The sequence below is a fragment of the Thalassophryne amazonica genome, chromosome 12, assembly GCF_902500255.1.
Source record: "Thalassophryne amazonica chromosome 12, fThaAma1.1, whole genome shotgun sequence".
Lineage (NCBI taxonomy): Eukaryota > Metazoa > Chordata > Actinopteri > Batrachoidiformes > Batrachoididae > Thalassophryne > Thalassophryne amazonica.
Window position 1 is genome coordinate 103,507,605 of NC_047114.1, and position 16,799 is coordinate 103,524,403.

Here is a 16,799-nt window from a genome sequence, read left to right on the forward strand (position 1 = left end):
CGCCATTGTTCGCCGTCTTTAATCCGGTTGTAATGCTCCTTAATCTGTGTGATCCCCATAAGATCTTCACCGAAAGCCATCTGAATTTTCCAAATGGTTTCCACCTGGCTGTCTGACACTTTCTGAAAAAAGTTTGATGAAGCAAAGTGGCAGTCGATCAGGCAATTTCCTGACAATGAAAATCCGACGAGGGGGCTGGACCACTCCTCCCACAAGGCGTGCTCACAGGCGAATGACGCAACCGACAGGCGTGAAAAAACTCACGCATGCGCACGAAGGTTCAAGCTTGGCTGATGCAATCACACATGATTCAAATCCATATAGTTTTTGCAAAAAATAAAAAGGTCCGTTACTTTTCTAAGACCTCGTCCTTTCTCCGCCCTGCTCACAGTGTCGCTCTCTTTGGAGCAACAATGTGACAGAATGTGTCTCTTTGTCCCAGATTGATCTCTTTCAGTGCAGCTTCTTGTTCTGACTTTAACACCAAGTTAACACCCAAGTCTTTCATCTCCAACTGTAAATGGTCATCAAAACATTCCAATCGTATCTTTCTGAACTCTTCAGCATCAAACTCCATTGTGTCAATGTTTACAATGTGCTTGAGCAATAACAGGTGAAGTTACTCATAAACCTTTAAGTTTCATTCATTCATCTTCTACCGCTTAGTCCAATTAAGGGTTGCGGAGGGCTGGAGCCTATCCCAGCAGTCATAGAGCGCAAGGCGGGGTACACCCAGGACAGGACACCGGTCTGTTGCAGGGCCACAAACAGACAAACACAGACACAGACACACCCACGGACAATTTTAAAGATTCCAATCCACGTAATCCATGTCTTTGGATGTGGGAGGAAACCCATGCAAACATGGGGAGAACATGCAAACTCCACACAGAAAGGCCACGGGCGGGAACTGAACCCACGAGCTTCTTGCCGTGAGGCAACAGTGCTAACCACTAAGCCACCGTGCTGCCCACTTTTAAGTTTCTTAAATATTTATTACGGCCACTCTTAAAACTTCAGTTCTCTTTATCATTTTTTTTTTTACTGGTAAATTTTAGAATTGATTTAGATGAGATATACTCATTATCTCACAGGAATATATCACAATTATCTGGGAACGACTTTTTGCACCGGAATTCATCAAGCATGTCAGTCGTGGGCGCCTACTAACACCTAATCCCCAGAAACTGTGGAAAGTTGTTTGGCCAAAACGAAAGCATCCACTTTTAGCTTGTCATAAACTAAATTAGTGGCGCTCGTGAGACTCTGGCTAGCCCTAACCCTTCTAAACCTAAACCTAACCCTAATCAGACTCGGACCCGCAGGCTGACGCACACCTGTTCAATCAGACGCCACAAAAGGCTGTGATATGACACTTTCTGCTTTCTCTTTCCTCTTTTAATAGTTTTTTGCAGTGTACAGGCAGATTACATTTCAATCATAGGTCAAATAAGTTTGGCAGAAAAGTCGACAAATATGACAAATTTCACAACATGGAGTCGGAAAATGAGGAAATTGTCCAACTTACCTTTGATTTGGAGGTTGATGATTGTAGAAAGAAAAACTTGTTGAGGGACAAAGCCAGAAAAAGCACAATGCAGCAACAGAGAACTTTAAAACGGTCACACACGTCATCACCGAGCTGCAGAAGCATAAATCAGGCTTTAGGATTTGAAGGTGCCACTCCACAGTGGACTTAGAAAAACACGGTGACTCAACCGAATGTAATCTTTGCAATGTACATAATGTCCGGCGCTTATTTAAATCAGGCCTTTATTTTTTTCTTCAGATGAAGTTTTGAACCAGTCATTAAATGAGGCAGGTTCAGCGCCTCCTGACGAACTAATCCCTCACATCCATAGAACAGATTTTGTCCGTTTTATATGTATAAGGGATTTATTTCTATTATAACGGACAAAATGGTCCACCTGAATAGATTATATGTGTGTTTTACTGTAGATCCAAAAGTGAAGAATTTTGGATTGCGTGTCCACTTAATCAGGCCAGCTCCGTCTCTCTCGCTGACCGGGTCTGTGGGTGTCTTGCCGGGCCGACCGCTTCAGGTCCACCCACCATACAGTACCATACAGTCGCTGATAAAAACCTCCACCCAGCAGGATGACATCAGTCGTGCACTTGTCTGCTTTTGCTAATTTTGTGGTTATGAGTCGCAGACTGAGCGTTTTGCTTTTTCCTGTCGCAAATCCACGATGGCGACTGTCAGCACTGTTCATTGAAAGGCCCTTTTGGTGGAGCTCTGCTTTCATCCAGACAAATAAATGGATGACTGGAGCGATATGAAGCCACAAAAAGGTGACAGCAGAGAGCCAGTGGCCATGTTGTTTACGCCTGACCCCCCCCAAAAGCAAGCAGAGGTCAGAAAAGCTAGATTCATCAGGAAAAAATAAATATAGAAAAATCACCCCCCCCTCCCCACAGCACCACCTGCTGGCCTCCGTTACATATGACCAGAAAAAATAAGACAACATAAAATTAATTGTGGTGACAAAAAAAAAATAAAATTATGACAATGTTTTTATGTTCATTATGTGTCACATATTATCGTGGACAGTGTTCTTCTGGGGTTGTAGAACATTGTTACATGGCGTTATGGTGCCGTTTTATTAGGGACGGTTCTGGTCACTGGATGGTAAACTCATTTTGTGGGTAATTATATGAATATTTACATTTTTTTGTTTTCATACCTGAAACCAGTTTTATTCTAATAAATAAACAAGCGTCTTTATAGTGTGATATTAATATTAAAGAAGAGTTCAGCAGGAAATCCCTCCTTACGTCATGGGGGCGGGGCTAGCAACTGGCCAACCACAGAAACAAAATGCTTGTGCTGCATGAACAACGTAAATAAACGTCATTGGTTCTGCTCACAGCAGGATTCTGCAGCTGGTCCAGAATAGGTCAGAACCTGGATCAGTTTCAGCTTCTTACTGAAGGAGATCCAGAACCGGTCCCGTGTCACAGGTGGGGGACTAAGTGAGGCTAAACTCATCCTAGTCCAGTCCGAGTGCCGGCTCATCCTCCTCTTGGAACTCTGACAACTGAAGGAGTCACAGAAACATTTCTCGCGTCACATGTGATGTTTCCAGCAGAACCGAGGATCCAACTTTAAGGTCGCCGAGCTGAGCCGTGGTTCTGGACTTCTAGCAGAGTTCGGGTCTCCTCTGCAGGTACTGCAGGATGGAGTCTGTGCCCTCCGACGAGCTCCACACCCTCTTCAGGGCTTCACATTCCCGCTCGTTTGCTTGCTCCAGAGCACTGCGGCTCATGTTTCTCATCAGGGCTTTGGACTCGCGCAGCACCTGCAGCCACCCGAACAAGAAACAACAGACACTGTTATTGACACGGTGTTTAGCAGCTGAACTTCACATGTGGAACAAAAGATTAAAAAACCTCACAAGCAAGTCGACGGCCACAAGCTCTTTGACTCGGATCATCACCTCCTGCGTGAAGGTTCCTGGCCAGAGAACCTGCGAGACCAAACCTTTGGAACAGGCTTCCTGAGCAGTTAGCTTCCTGCCGCTCAGCAGCAGCTCATTGGCCTGGAAAAGAACACAAAGCTTTGGCTTAAAAGTGGCAAAAAGAACTTCTTCCTGGGGTTGAAGAAGGTGTGAAGGCTGACCGAGGCGAGGCCCATGATCCGGGGGAAGGTGAAGGAGGCGCAGGCGTCAGGCGTCTGACCGTAGGAGGTGTACGGCGTTTGAAACCAGGCCTTCTCGTTAGCCCACACCACATCGCACAATGGCAGGATGGCGGCACCAAGGCCTACTGCCGGCCCGTTGACGGCAGCCACGATGGGCTTCCTGAACTGTATGAAGGTGTTGACAAATGTCCTGACAGACAGATGACATTATGAACGGTTTAGCAAGCTGCAACATAATGTATGCTCACGCTACCTTTAGCATAGACTGCTCAAACTAGCAACATGACGTTAGCATATTAAAGGAAAAGAAAACTCAGTGATAAAATACAGCTGGGAAGATAGACTGCACTATAAACTAACGATTGATGCGTATAAATGAAAATAAAGAGCTCTGACAACTCAAATATCTGCCTCCGAAACTCAGAATTCATCCAGCATCGACAATTTCATAAATGCCACCACTGACACAATTTTAACCAATCAGAAGAAATCCCCTGGATCGCTTCACACACTTTGAACACTGCGGCTTAAACAATGATGCAGCTAATTTATGGATTTTTACAGGCTTTCTCATGAGTCGAAATGTCAACTGATGCTGTCTATTAATTGGCTGAAAGCTGCGTCCTCATGCGGCATAAATTCACACACACAATAAATATAAAGTCTTACCTGTTAGTTGAAGTGGATTCATCACGTCCTGCAGAAAACAACATCTGAAAACAATTAACTCCTTGTCGTGGATGAAGAAAAGTCCCTCTGGCACTTTGCGCTGCAGTCGGCTTCCCGTTAGATCAGCTGAGTGCTTCTGCCGCTGCTGCTGCATTCATGTACCATCGGAAATTACAGGACGAACTCAGCCTGTTTGCTTGGATTTTTTATTTTTTTATCTGGGTGGGGGGGTCAGCTTCAATGGGCTCAGGCACCTTATATAGAACAGAATTAATCTTTTGTGTGGATACAATTAATTATTTTGCCACAAGCAACTGCTGAATTTGAATTTCCGACGGTACTTGAATGCAGCATCAGTGGCAGCAGCAGCTGCTGCGTGCACTTATTATTTTTTATTAAATATAACAATATGAGTGTAGGAATGACAATCCAGCTCTTCTGTACATGTGGCAACAGATAGATGATTCAGATGATTATATACAGAGCTGTTCTGGAAGACAGAATTCACGTTGTGGATCAGCTGCAGCTGGTTGAAATAACTGCACGAGTCAATGCACGTTCACATGCACTGATCAATTTACTGCTCTGATATATTCAATCATCTTTACACATATTTATTCCCCCTTTTGAGTTTTCTGTTATAAATCTATATATCGCTTAGTAAGGTAATACAATGATACAGCACACCAGAGGTTTTTTTTTTTTTTTTTTTAATTGGAGCCAGACAGAGCACGCAGCGTGTCGTCAGACAGTGAGGGTTCTGATGATGAAAGAGATGATCCCTTTTTTGTTCTAGGCAAGGAACCAGAGCAGGTGGTCCACAGACGTGCACACAGATCTCCACAGCTTGTTTGCAGTTTCTCCAGGACTCAGGCGCTGTGAGCTCCGTCCCAGCGCCGAGTCTTAGAACTCAGAGATGCAGACACACACTGCTCCAGCTGTGGCTCCAGGCGCATTTCATTTAAAGCGTCCAGATTGTTAGCTTCCGTTTTGTTTAGTTCCTCTTTCGTCCCTTTTGCGCTCTTGCTTCGCAGGCTGTTTGGTGATAAAGCTCTTTCGTCCACCTTTTCTCAACGAATTGACTTTTTTTACTTTTTCCCTTCGTTCAGGAATCACCGTGTGACTGGGCCATAAGACAGGGTGGACAACTTGTTCCAGAAAGGGCTGAGAGGGTGCAGGTTTTCTTTGCACCCACCAGCTGATTTCACTGAGGCCCGTTCTGGAACGAGTTTGAGACCTCTAACATCTGTGCCCCTTCTGTACTGCAGGGCGACACTGGCGAAGTGTTGAACCTCTGTGCCCATGTGACATCACACGTCGCTGTTCTAGCAGTTAGCATGGCCACCTGCTGGTGGCTTTAGACCAGCTGTACAAAAACACTCTGAACTTTAACATAAGTTATCACACATGCCTACAACTTTTCATATGGGCTCATAATCTACCATCCCAATTGTAAATTATCAGTGGGTTTTCTTTTCCTTTAACATACAGCCTTGCTAACACCAGGTGTAATGTTAATGTTATTCCAGTAAGCTGATGCTAATGTTCCATGTTTATGATAACAGCAACACGGAGGCGTTTAACGCATCAGCTTCAAGTTACCTGATTGCTTCAGCCATCCTGATGCTCTCCTTCTTCCTGTCATCTGTCAGCCTTCTTATGAAATAAAGGAAGTCCAGGCCGCAGCAGAACACGCTGCCGACCGCACCGAGTAACAGCAGCTTACAGTCATCTGATGCTGCTGTCGCCATGGCGCTCTGGATCTCCTTCATCACCTGGTAAAGGGGGTGGAGCAACAATTAGTAACATGACCACATCAGCTAAAAGTTTAAATGCCTGTGCTGATATCACTGGGTCACATGGTCTCTCCTATTAGGGGGTGGCATAATATGCACTTGGGGCGTGGCCTAACCTCAGGGTTCAGGGTGTTGTTCTCTGAGCTTTTGGTTGACAGCAGGATGTAGGTGTAGCCATCTTGTTTTTTCACTACGATGTCTCGGTAACGGTAGGCACTCTCTGTTTGGCGAACGCTGACACGCAGCCGTTTGTCGAAGGTGGAACGCTCTTCGAGACGCCGCTTCCCTGTTGCCCCAGTGATGGTGGACATGGCCTCCATTATCTCAGAGCTACCTGTGATCAGACAAAGAAACCCTCAAACCCAGAACCTGAAAACAGGGTCACATGTTAATGAACGTTGGATTCTGATCAGAGTCGTCATCCTGAAAGAAAGAACTGTTTAAAAGAAGTGCTGACAGCCATGAGTTCACGCCACCACACACTCCTTTTTTCACAATCTGATAAAATACATTTCCAATCTGTTAACATTTATATAGCGCCAAATCACAACAAAGCTGCCTCAAGGTGCTTCACATTAGTAAGGTCTAACCTTACTAACCCCCAGAGGAGCAGTGGTAAGAAAAAACTCCCTCTGAGGATCTGAGGAAGAAACCTGAAGCAGACCAGACTCAAAGGGGTGTCCCTCTGCTTGGGCCATGATACAGACACACATTACAGAACAATTCACAGAACAAATATACAGGAAATGCTGTTGGTGCACAGGACAGGAGGATCTCCAACATGAATACAACTCCCATCTCTGGATGGAGCTGCACCTTAAACAGAGAGAAAAAACAGAATCAGGCATCAGAAAGACAACAAATACTGTATAATTTGTCAGCATTAAACAACAAGAAAAACAAGAAATACTAAGGTGATTGCCGGCCACTAGCCCTAAACCTCACTAAAAGACCCAGAATTTAGATAAAGTTGAGGTTGCGGCCCGCTCCGTTTACTAATAAAATGAATTAAAAGAGTAAAAAGCATAGAACTACACAAAACCAGTATGCTAGCCATACGAAGGGGAAAATAAGTGCATCTTAAGTCTGGACTTGAAAGTCTCTACAGAATCTGATTGTTTTATTGATGCAGGGAGATCATTCCACAGAACAGGGGCACGATAACAGAAAGCTCTGTGACCCACAGACTTCTTATTCACCCTAGGGACACAAAGTAGTCCTGCACCCTGAGAACCTAATTAAACCCTACGTACCGGCCCAGGCTCTCAGCTAAGTAGGGAGGTGCTAGTCCATGAATAATTTTATAGACTAGTAGCAGAACCTTAAAATCTGATCTCACTGGGACAGGAAGCCAGTGACAAGATGCCAAAATGGGTGTAATGTGGTCAAACTTTCTGGTTCCTGTCAAAAGTTTGGCAGCAGCATTTTGAACCAATTGGAGACCCCTAATGCTGGACTGTGGTAAACCAGAAAATAGAACATTGCAGTAGTCCAATCTAGAAGAGATAAATGCATGGATCAGGGTCTCAGCCTCAGCCATAGACGGATGGGCCGAATCTTCTGCTATATTTCGCAGGTGGAAAAAAGCAGTCCTAGTAATATTTCTAATGTGGAGGTCAAAGGACAACGTACACTGTAAATCTCAATGAGTTAGGTGAACTCAAACCATTTGAGGTTTGCCAACTTAAAATAATTTTCAAAAATGTAATTAAAGTTTAGTAACTTAATTTATAGTTAATTAAACTTACGTAAATCTAGTTTATGTTTTTCAATAAAAAAGTGACAAATACATTTCTGCCTAAAAAATTTGCATTACATTTTGGATTAGATTTTTTGATGCATTCTTTGGTTTACTTGTGGACTCTGTGTTGACTCCGCCCAGTCACTCCTCTCGGGACGAAAACTCACGATCTCTAGCATGGAAGTCAGACTCTCTAACCAGAAGGCTAAAACCCAGGGCTCTGGCCTTGAGACCAGAGAATTCTTCTGAGCTGCTGGGAGTGAGATTTATGAACTACATCTGCACGATGACACCTGCTGGCCTCCGTTACATAAAGTCAATTAAAATGAGTGAATGGAATGCACTGGAAATACATCACCAACACTTACAGTGGGGGAAATTAGTATTTGACCCCCTGTCAGTTTTGCAGGTTTTCCCACTTCCAAAGAATGTTGTTCATTCGGCTGCTCCCGGTTTTTGTTCGGGGTCACCACAGCGGATACAGCCAGATCCGCATTGGTAATTGGCACAAGTTTTACGCCGGATGCCCTTCCTGACGCAACTCCAGTTTCACCTGGAGAAACACACACAGCCGCTGGTGTTCCAAAGAGGTCTCCCATCCAAGTACTAACCAGACCCTGCTCTGCTTAGCTTCTGAGATCTGACGGGATCAGGCTGACACAAAGCAGACCGGCTGCACCTCCAAAAAATGTAGAGGTCTGTAATTTTAATTGTAGGTTCACTTCAACTGTGAGAGACAAAATCTAAAAAAAAAAAAAAAAAAAAATCCCGAAAAACACAATGTATGATTTTTAAATAATTAACTTGCATTATATTAGATGAAATAAGTATTTGATCCCCTACCAACCAGCAAGAATTCTGTCTCACACAGACCTGTTAATTTTTCTTTAAGAAGCCCTCTTATTCTGCACTCTTTACCTGTATTAACTGCACCTGTTTGAACTTGTTACCTGTATAAAAGACACCTGTTCACACACTCAATCAATCACACTCCAACCTGTCCACCATAGCCAAGACCAAAGAGCTGTCTAAGGACACCAGGGGCAAAGCTGTAGACCTGCACAAGGTTGGGATGGACTAAATCAAATCAAATCAATTTTATTTATATAGCGCCAAATCACAACAAACAGTTGCCCCAAGTTGCCACAGTCACAAAGATTACAATAGTAACACATGATGCTGTCATGGTTTAAAATCCTGTAGGGCAGCAAGGTCCCCCTGCTCAAGCCAGCACATGTCCAGGCCCGTTTGAAGTTCACCAGTGACCATCTGGATGATCCAGAGGAGGCATGGGAGAAGGTCATGTGGTCAGATGAGACTAGAATACAGCTTTTTGGAATCAACTCCACTTACCATGTTTAGAGGATGAGAACAACCCCAAGAAAACCATCCCACTGTGAAGGCATGGGGGTGGAAACATCATACTCTGGGGGTGATCTTCTGCAAGGGGACAGGACGACTTGCACTGTATTGAAGGGAGGATGGATGGGGTCATGTATCGAGAGATTTTTAACAACCTCTTTCCCTCAGTAATAGCACTGAAGATGGGTCATGGCTGGGTCTTCCAGCATGACAATGACCCAAACACACAGCCAAGGCAACTAAGAAGGGGTTCTGTAAGAAACATTTCAAGGTCCTGGAGTGGCCTGGCCAGTCTTAAGACCTGAACCCAATGGAAAATCTTTGGAGGGAGCTGAAACACCAAACCTGAAGTATCTGGAGAAGATCTGTATGGAGGAGTGGATCAAAATCCCTGTTGCAGTGTGCAAACTTGGTCAAGAACTACAGGAAACGTCTGACCTCTGTAATGGCAGACAAATGTTTCTGTACCAAATATTAAGGTCTGTTCTTCTATTGGATCAAATACTTATTTCATGTAATAAAATGCAAATGAATTATTTAAAAATCATACAATGTGATTTTGTGGATTTTTTGTTTTTTTTTAGATTCTGTCTCACAGTTGAAACGTACCTACGATAAACCTCTACATTCTTTGTAGGTGGGAAAACTTGCAAAATTGACATTGGATCAAATACTTATTTGCCCCACCGTAAATGCCTCAAAACTTTAAATGCACTTAAAGAAACTGAGTTGTTATGACAACAATTCATTTTTTAGTTAGTTTAATTAATGGAAATGAGTGACTATAACTTTTTTCAAAGTTTGAGTTACATTAACTTAATTATTGTATTAAAATGGAATGTTCAGTTTAACAGTGTAGGATCAAAAATTACCCCAAGGTTCCTCATTCTGTCAGTGTGATGTATGACACACGAGCCGAGGCTGAGTGTTAACTGGTCAAATTGATGCCGATGTCGCACTGGACCAAGAACCATCATTTCAGTCTTATCAGAGTTTAAAAGTAGGAAGTTAATAGACATCCAGCTTCTCACTGATGCAAGGCAATCTTCTAAGGATTTTATGTGGATGAGATTACCAGCAGTTATCGGCATGTATAACTGAGTATCATCAGCATAGCAGTGAAAGGTAACCCCAAAACGCCGCAATATGTGCCCAAGGGGTGCTATATAAAGGGAGAAAAGCAGGGGGCCTAAGAGAGACCCCTGTGGAACCCCAAATTTCATGTCACTAAGGTCAGAGGTAGTGTTACTGTACAAAACACAGTGAGAACGACTGGTCAAGTATGACGTCAGCCATGCAAGGGCACTCCCAGTAATCCCAAAATGATTTTCCAGCCTATCGAGGAAAATATGATGATCCAGCACTAAGATTTAGCACCACCAAAACCATAGTGGTGTCAGAGTCCATTGCTCGCAGAAGATCATTCACCACTTCAGTGAGAGCCATCTCTCTGTCTCTGTGGAATGATGTTTTCCTCAAAGCAGACTGCAGTGGCTCAAAGAGATTATTCTCAGTAAGATAGTCCACAAGCGACACATGCTGCCATCCAAGCAACATCTTTTTCAGGGACGTCCCTGCTTATTTCAGCTAGACAATGCCAAGCCACATTCTGCACGTGTTACAACAGCGTGGCTTCGTAGTAAAAGAGTGCGGGTACTAGACTGACCTGCCTGCAGTCCAGACCTGTCGCCCATTGAAAATGTGTGGCGCATTATGAAGCGCAAAATACGACAACGGAGACCCCGGACTGTTGAACAACTGAAGTCGTACATCAAGCAAGAATGGGAAAGAATTCCACCTACAAAGCTTCAACAATTAGTGTCCTCAGTTCCCAAACGCTTATTGAGTGTTGTTAGAAGGAAAGGTGATGTAACACAGTGGGAAACATACCACTGTCCCAGCTTTTTAGAAACGTGTTGCAGGCATCCATTTCAAAATGAACAAATATTTGCACAAAAACAATAAAGTTTATCAGTTTGAACATTAAATATCTTGTCTTTGTGGTGTATTCAATTGAATATAGGTTGAAGAGGATTTGAAAATCATTGTATTCTGTTTTTATTTACATTTTACACAACGTCCCAACTTCATTGGAATTGGGGTTGTAATACAGTGATACAACAGTGACCACGGCACCCCAGTTTTTTTTATTTTTTTTTTATAAATTAGACCCAGACGGAGCGCGCAGTATGTCATCAGACAGTGAGGATTCTGACGATGAAGGAGATGATCCCTCTTTTGTTCTGGACGAGGAACCAGAGCAGGTGGTCCACCGATGCGCACACAGATCTCCACAGCTTCTGTTTGCAGTTTCTCCAGGACTCAGGTGCTATGAGCTCTGTTCCAGCGCCGAGTCCTGGAACTCAGAGATGCAGACACACACTGCTCCAGCTGTGGCTCCAGGCATGTTTCATTTAAATCGTCGAGATCAGCGTTAGCTTCGGTTTCGTTTTGTTCCTCTTTCATCCCTTTTGTGCTCTTGGTTTGCAGGCTACTCAGTGATAAAGCTCGTTCATCCACCTTTTCTCAACTACTTGACTTTTTTTTTACTTTTTTCACTTCGTTCAGAAATCGTTGTGTGCCGTGTGACTGGGCCATAAGAAAGGAAACGGCAACGGTGAGTCTGTATTTAGATTTTTTTAAGGTTATATATAACACAAAGTGTATTTTTAGGACGTGCCCTCATGCACGTGTGGCAGCTTCTCTCTCTCTGATTCTGTCATGACTCCTCCCACTTGCTTTCCTCAGGACAGGACCTCGTGATCTCTGGCGTGGGAGGTGGACGCACTGACCGGTCAGTTAAAACCCGGGAGTCCTTTGGCTGCTGGGGGGGGTGGGGGGAGTGAAGCCTGTTGACAACCATGTGCGCGACAACTCCTGCTGGCCTCCATCACACTCGCTCGCACACACACAAATCTGTAAAAATAGCAACTCGGTCACTGTAGCTCACCTCGATGATACAAGACACCAGTTTCAGCTAGGAAAAGTGGGCGTGGCCAAACTAAAGGTTGTATCAAGGTCAAAACTTTTTAAATCTTAGAAACACATTGTTTACGTTGAGGAGCTACCTATTAGCTTGTACCAAATTTGAGATCAGGATCTTTAAAAACTGCTGACCAATGGCTCCAAGTGGCATTTTCAATATGACCGCCATGGCAGCCATATTTGAAAACAGATGATAATACCTCCAACAAACTTAGACATCCTCATGGGTAGGAACATGCACACTGAGTTTCAGCTTCAAATCAAATCAAATCAATTGTATTTATATTGCGCCAAATCACAACAAACAGTCGCCCCAAGGCGCTTTATATTGTAAGGCAAAAGCCATACAATAATTACAGAAAAACCCCAACGGTCAAAACGACCCCCTATGAGCAAGCACTTGGCGACAGTGGGAAGGCGACACCGGTCCTGCTGTTTACACACACTGCCCATGATGACGGACAGGCGAGCTGCAGCAGAAACCCGCTGGTCCAGGTGAGCTAAAAAACACGCCCAAAAAAATCGTCACAGAAGATTAGAGTGTTGAATTAAAGTCACCGTGGAAGATAAATGAGTGGCTGAAACACAACCCGCTGTAAAGCCACATGTGCTTCAGCTGTGAGTGGCGCCAATACGTCTCCCATATGCCCAAATGGTTTTCACTGGCATGCTTCTAATCAACGCATCAACAGGGCCCAAACATTTTTTGTTTAATCATCCTCATAAAGAGCCGACGGCGCGTACAAAAAAAATGCTCTTAAATCAGTCTGAAACGAGTTTTTAAACTAGAACCTAAGACAGGATGAAGTCTAAAGTTTGGGTCAAACAACAACAAACAGAAACGCAGCAGATAAAAAATGTGTGTCAAATCTGGAGTAATCATTTGAAAATACTCAGCTGATCAACATCTGCAAACTTCAAACATACCTGCACCGCTGAGGCAGCGGACAGCAGCGGGCGTAATGGGGACCCGGGGTGACAACAGGACCTTCTGGTTCTGGTTTCGGGGTCGTGACCCCATGCGGGCTCTTTCCTCCCCAGGCCCCAGTTGCACAGTGGAGGGTTTCTCCAGCAGGGCAACCTCCGGTGGAACGAGGTGGGCCTCCTGGCCTCCTGCCTCCAGGCTGTGAGCTGCTTCACTGGGCGACTCCTCCGAATGCAGGCGGCTTTTCATTGGACTTTTAGGAACTAAGATTTTTATGCCACTCTTTGCAAAATCCACACTGCGTTTGGCTGCACCTGCTAGAGAATCTGACATCAAAGAAGTGTTAGCCACCACTGCACCACAGGAGCCAAAACGACTTTCTAAAGGAGCGTACTGAGAACCGCCGTGCGCTGCAGCAGGAAGGACGGCCAGGCCGAGGTGAGCATCGGGAGCTTTCATCTCCGCACAGTCTCCCGTTAAACGCCCGCTGGCATCACCACCAGCTCCGCTGTTAGCCTGTGACCTGAAGAGCAATTTGTGGGCGGGGCTGGGTGAGCTGCGCGTGGAGCGGAGTAAAGTGACATCCCTCTGCTGCTCACTGTGGTGCTGGTGGTTGAACTCGTGCACGTACGCCATGCAGGTGGACAGGTGACTCTCGGGCTCCCAGGTGTCTCCCTCTGAGCTGTAGCCTCGCCATCTCACCAGGTATTCCATCTTTCCCTTCTTATTCTTCCTCTTAGCAACGATCCTCTCCACCTGAGAGCACAGCGACATGTTCAGTCGTCAGTTGCCATACTGACAAGTGAGGAACAGTACTTCATCTCAGCTTCATAGTGGAGTCAAGCAGAAAAGGATTTTCTTTCACCAAAACAGATCAAATCTAAACTTGCAGCTCAGATGAATTTTCTGCCAATTTGTAGCTGAACCTTCAGGTCGTCTTTTTAAGAAAATCCTCCTCTACACCACTTCATCGTGAAGCTGGATAACTGCTGATACAAAATTAAACATTTCTCCAATCACAGATACAGAAGTCTGGAACTAGAGCTGGGTATCAAGGTACTCAAGAATTGATTCCATTCTGATTCTTAAGATTCAGAATTGATTATTTCGATTCAATTTGATTAGATTTGATCCGATATCAATTTAGTATAGTAAATGGACTGCATTTATAAAGCGCTTTTCCATCTGCATCAGACGCTCAAAGCACTTTACAATTATGCCTCACATTCACCCCGATGTGAGGGTGCTGCCATACAAGGCGCTCACTACACACCGGGATCAATAGGGGATTAAAGACCTTGCCCAAGGACCCTTAATGATTTTCCAGTCAGACGGGGATTTGAACCCATGATCTTCTGGACTCAAGCCCAACACCTTAACCACTAGACCATCACTTCCCCCAAAGGATAGTGTTATTAAAGTCATTTTTGAGCTGATACCTAGGACCAAGAGGGTGCAGGTTTTCTTTGCAGCCACTGACTCCACCAGGTGATTTCACTAATTAACTGATTCCATCTGCTCAAAGTGATATTAATCAGTGAAATCACCTGGTGGAGTCAGTGGCTGCAAAGAAAACCTGCACCCTCTTGGTCCTTTCTGGAACAAGATGCCCACCCCTGCCCTAAAACTCTGTCTTCTCACTGGCAGATTTATGCACTAAAAATTTATACATTTTGCTCCTGGCATGTTAGCTAACAATGTTATTTTTTTCCTTTGGTCCCCTTCTTCTTTTGTTGGTTAAGTGGTTGTTTTTTTTTTGTGCCCTCCCGAAGAACTCTGGTGCCCCCTAGGGGGGCACGCCGCAGTTTGAAAATCACCTGTCTAGTGGTTAAGCGTTGGGCTTGAGACCAGAGGATCCTCGGTTCAAATCCCAGCCTCACCAGAAAATCACTAAGGGCCCTTGGGCAAGGTCCTTAATCCCCTAGTTGCTCCTGGTGTGTAGTGGGTGATTTGTATGGCAGCACCCTGACATCTGGGTGAATGTGAAGCATTATTGTAAAATGCTTTGAGCATCTGATGCAGATGGACAAGTGCTATATAAATGCAGTCTTCAACCTGATGGCCTCCCTCACTGCAGGTGTTCACTGACAGGTCCTTGGGTTTCTGCTGTTCATCATGACGGCTGTCTGACCACAACTCAAAGCCGCTGTCTCAACAATGGAGCCTGTGAACACAGTGTCCCTGACCTCCGCCAGGAGGTAGGACACATTTCATGTGTTTAAGGTTTCCAGTGTCAGGGGCTCAGCACTCTCCTAGACTGAGCACTCCTCTATACTTGTCTGCACACGCGCAAATCCAGTGTTGCACCGTGATCTGTCTCGTCATGTCCAACTATCAGCAGCGATTAACAGATTATCACCTTGTTTCTACTTAAAACTGACTTTAGAATCATTAGTTTTACTTTGTCAACTGATGGTTAATATTATTCCCTTTGATTGGTAGAGAGTCAGACTCAGATATGTAGCTGTGGCACTCTGATCGCTTCCCTGGTCTTTTATGATGAAATAATGCTGAATTTATATGGAAAAGATTGCTGCAGAAAAGCTTCAGATATCTGTCAGTGAGACAGATGATGACTGGAGGCAGTTTGAAGCAGAAATGAGGTGATAATCAGTGAACCGTGGCTGATGGCGCATGGGCAGTGAATGAAGGCAGGAGATTGCTGAGCTTCGGACACCGGGTGGGTTTGGTGGCTTACCTCACCATCTGACCCTCATCACCAGGCGGTCATCAAGTTTATGAGAGTTGAACTTTCAGTTTGTGGCCAACCTCTGCGTGTACCAAATATATATATATATATCAATTTAGAACTTCTGATTCATTTAAAATAAATAAAATGTTTGTCATTTGGATAAAAAAAACAATCTTCAGCTATACAATAAGAGCGCACTTTAAGAAAAAACAAGACAAATAAATATTAAAATAACTAGGTTTTAAAAATGATTATTTATTAACTTTGAAAATCGACAAATTTGTCTATAATACGCCAAATTAAACTTTTTGACAGCTAAGAGCGCATTGGTTTATTTTTGGGAGAGAAACGAGTTTTATTGTCTTTTCCGCAAACTTAACAAAGCTAGCTTAGCGTTAGCCTGCTAGCTGCTAGCGTCACCTCGTAGAACTCTTCTGTAGCCATGGAGACCATGCGCGTGCACAAACAACGTCCAGCAGCTTCGTCACGAGCGCTTCAGCATGGGTCGGTACTTCTGAGACCAGAATCGACTGGAGGGTCCGCAGAGCCCAAAGCTGGAAGGTTTTCAAACTCTAAAGCCAGCTGGAGGACAGCTAGCCGTTACCCAGCTAACCGAAAACATCCGAGTCTGCTGACCTTCACAATAAAAGACCCCAACGTCGTCACTTCTTCTTCCTCTGGCTGGCAAATATCTGTGTGCTTTACTGCCACCAACTGGCCACATATGTGAAACTGCAGCCTGATCGATCAAGATGAGCTCGGGACAAGATTTAGTGTTAAATACAGAAAACACTAACTGTATGATTATTGACTCCAGTTGTGTTATTATGAAAAACCATATATTAAACATTAAAATTAATAATATGATAATAAATCAAGTACATGAGACCAAGTTGCTGGGTGTAATGGTAGACTCAAAATTATCATGAAGAAAACATAAATAATATTTTTGTAAAAATGGGCAGGGG

General features: G+C 44.2%; 1 protein-coding gene across 2 annotated transcripts; it reads right to left on the reverse strand.

The window, feature by feature from the left end:
• Positions 1–1,735: 1,735 nt before the first annotated feature.
• cdyl (chromodomain protein, Y-like) lies at positions 1,736–16,497 on the reverse strand. Of its 2 annotated transcripts, none has more exons than XM_034183471.1 (7): positions 16,252–16,497; positions 13,147–13,895; positions 6,243–6,465; positions 5,933–6,105; positions 3,641–3,851; positions 3,417–3,560; positions 1,736–3,320 (listed from the first exon to the last, which is right to left on the reverse strand). In XM_034183471.1, the coding sequence occupies exons 1-7, from the start codon at positions 16,282–16,284 to the stop codon at positions 3,162–3,164; spliced, it is 1,692 nt and encodes a 563-aa protein (XP_034039362.1). In that variant the 5' UTR covers positions 16,285–16,497; the 3' UTR covers positions 1,736–3,161. The 2 variants fall into 2 exon arrangements, with proteins under 2 accessions (XP_034039362.1, XP_034039363.1); XM_034183472.1 differs by having other exon boundaries at positions 6,243–6,460; positions 13,142–13,895.
• Positions 16,498–16,799: the final 302 nt, after the last annotated feature.

Bases quoted from the DNA above. Each gene is read 5' to 3' on its own strand.
- cdyl (XM_034183471.1), bottom strand. From the start codon at position 16,284: ATGGTCTCCATGGCTACAGAAGAGTTCTACGAG. The intron at 13,896-16,251 runs GTGACGCTAGCA...CTGTGCTCTCAG, and splicing joins CTACAGAAGAGTTCTACGAG to GTGGAGAGGATCGTTGCTAA. The intron at 3,852-5,932 runs GTAACTTGAAGC...TCTGTCTGTCAG, and splicing joins AGGATGGCTGAAGCAATCAG to GACATTTGTCAACACCTTCA.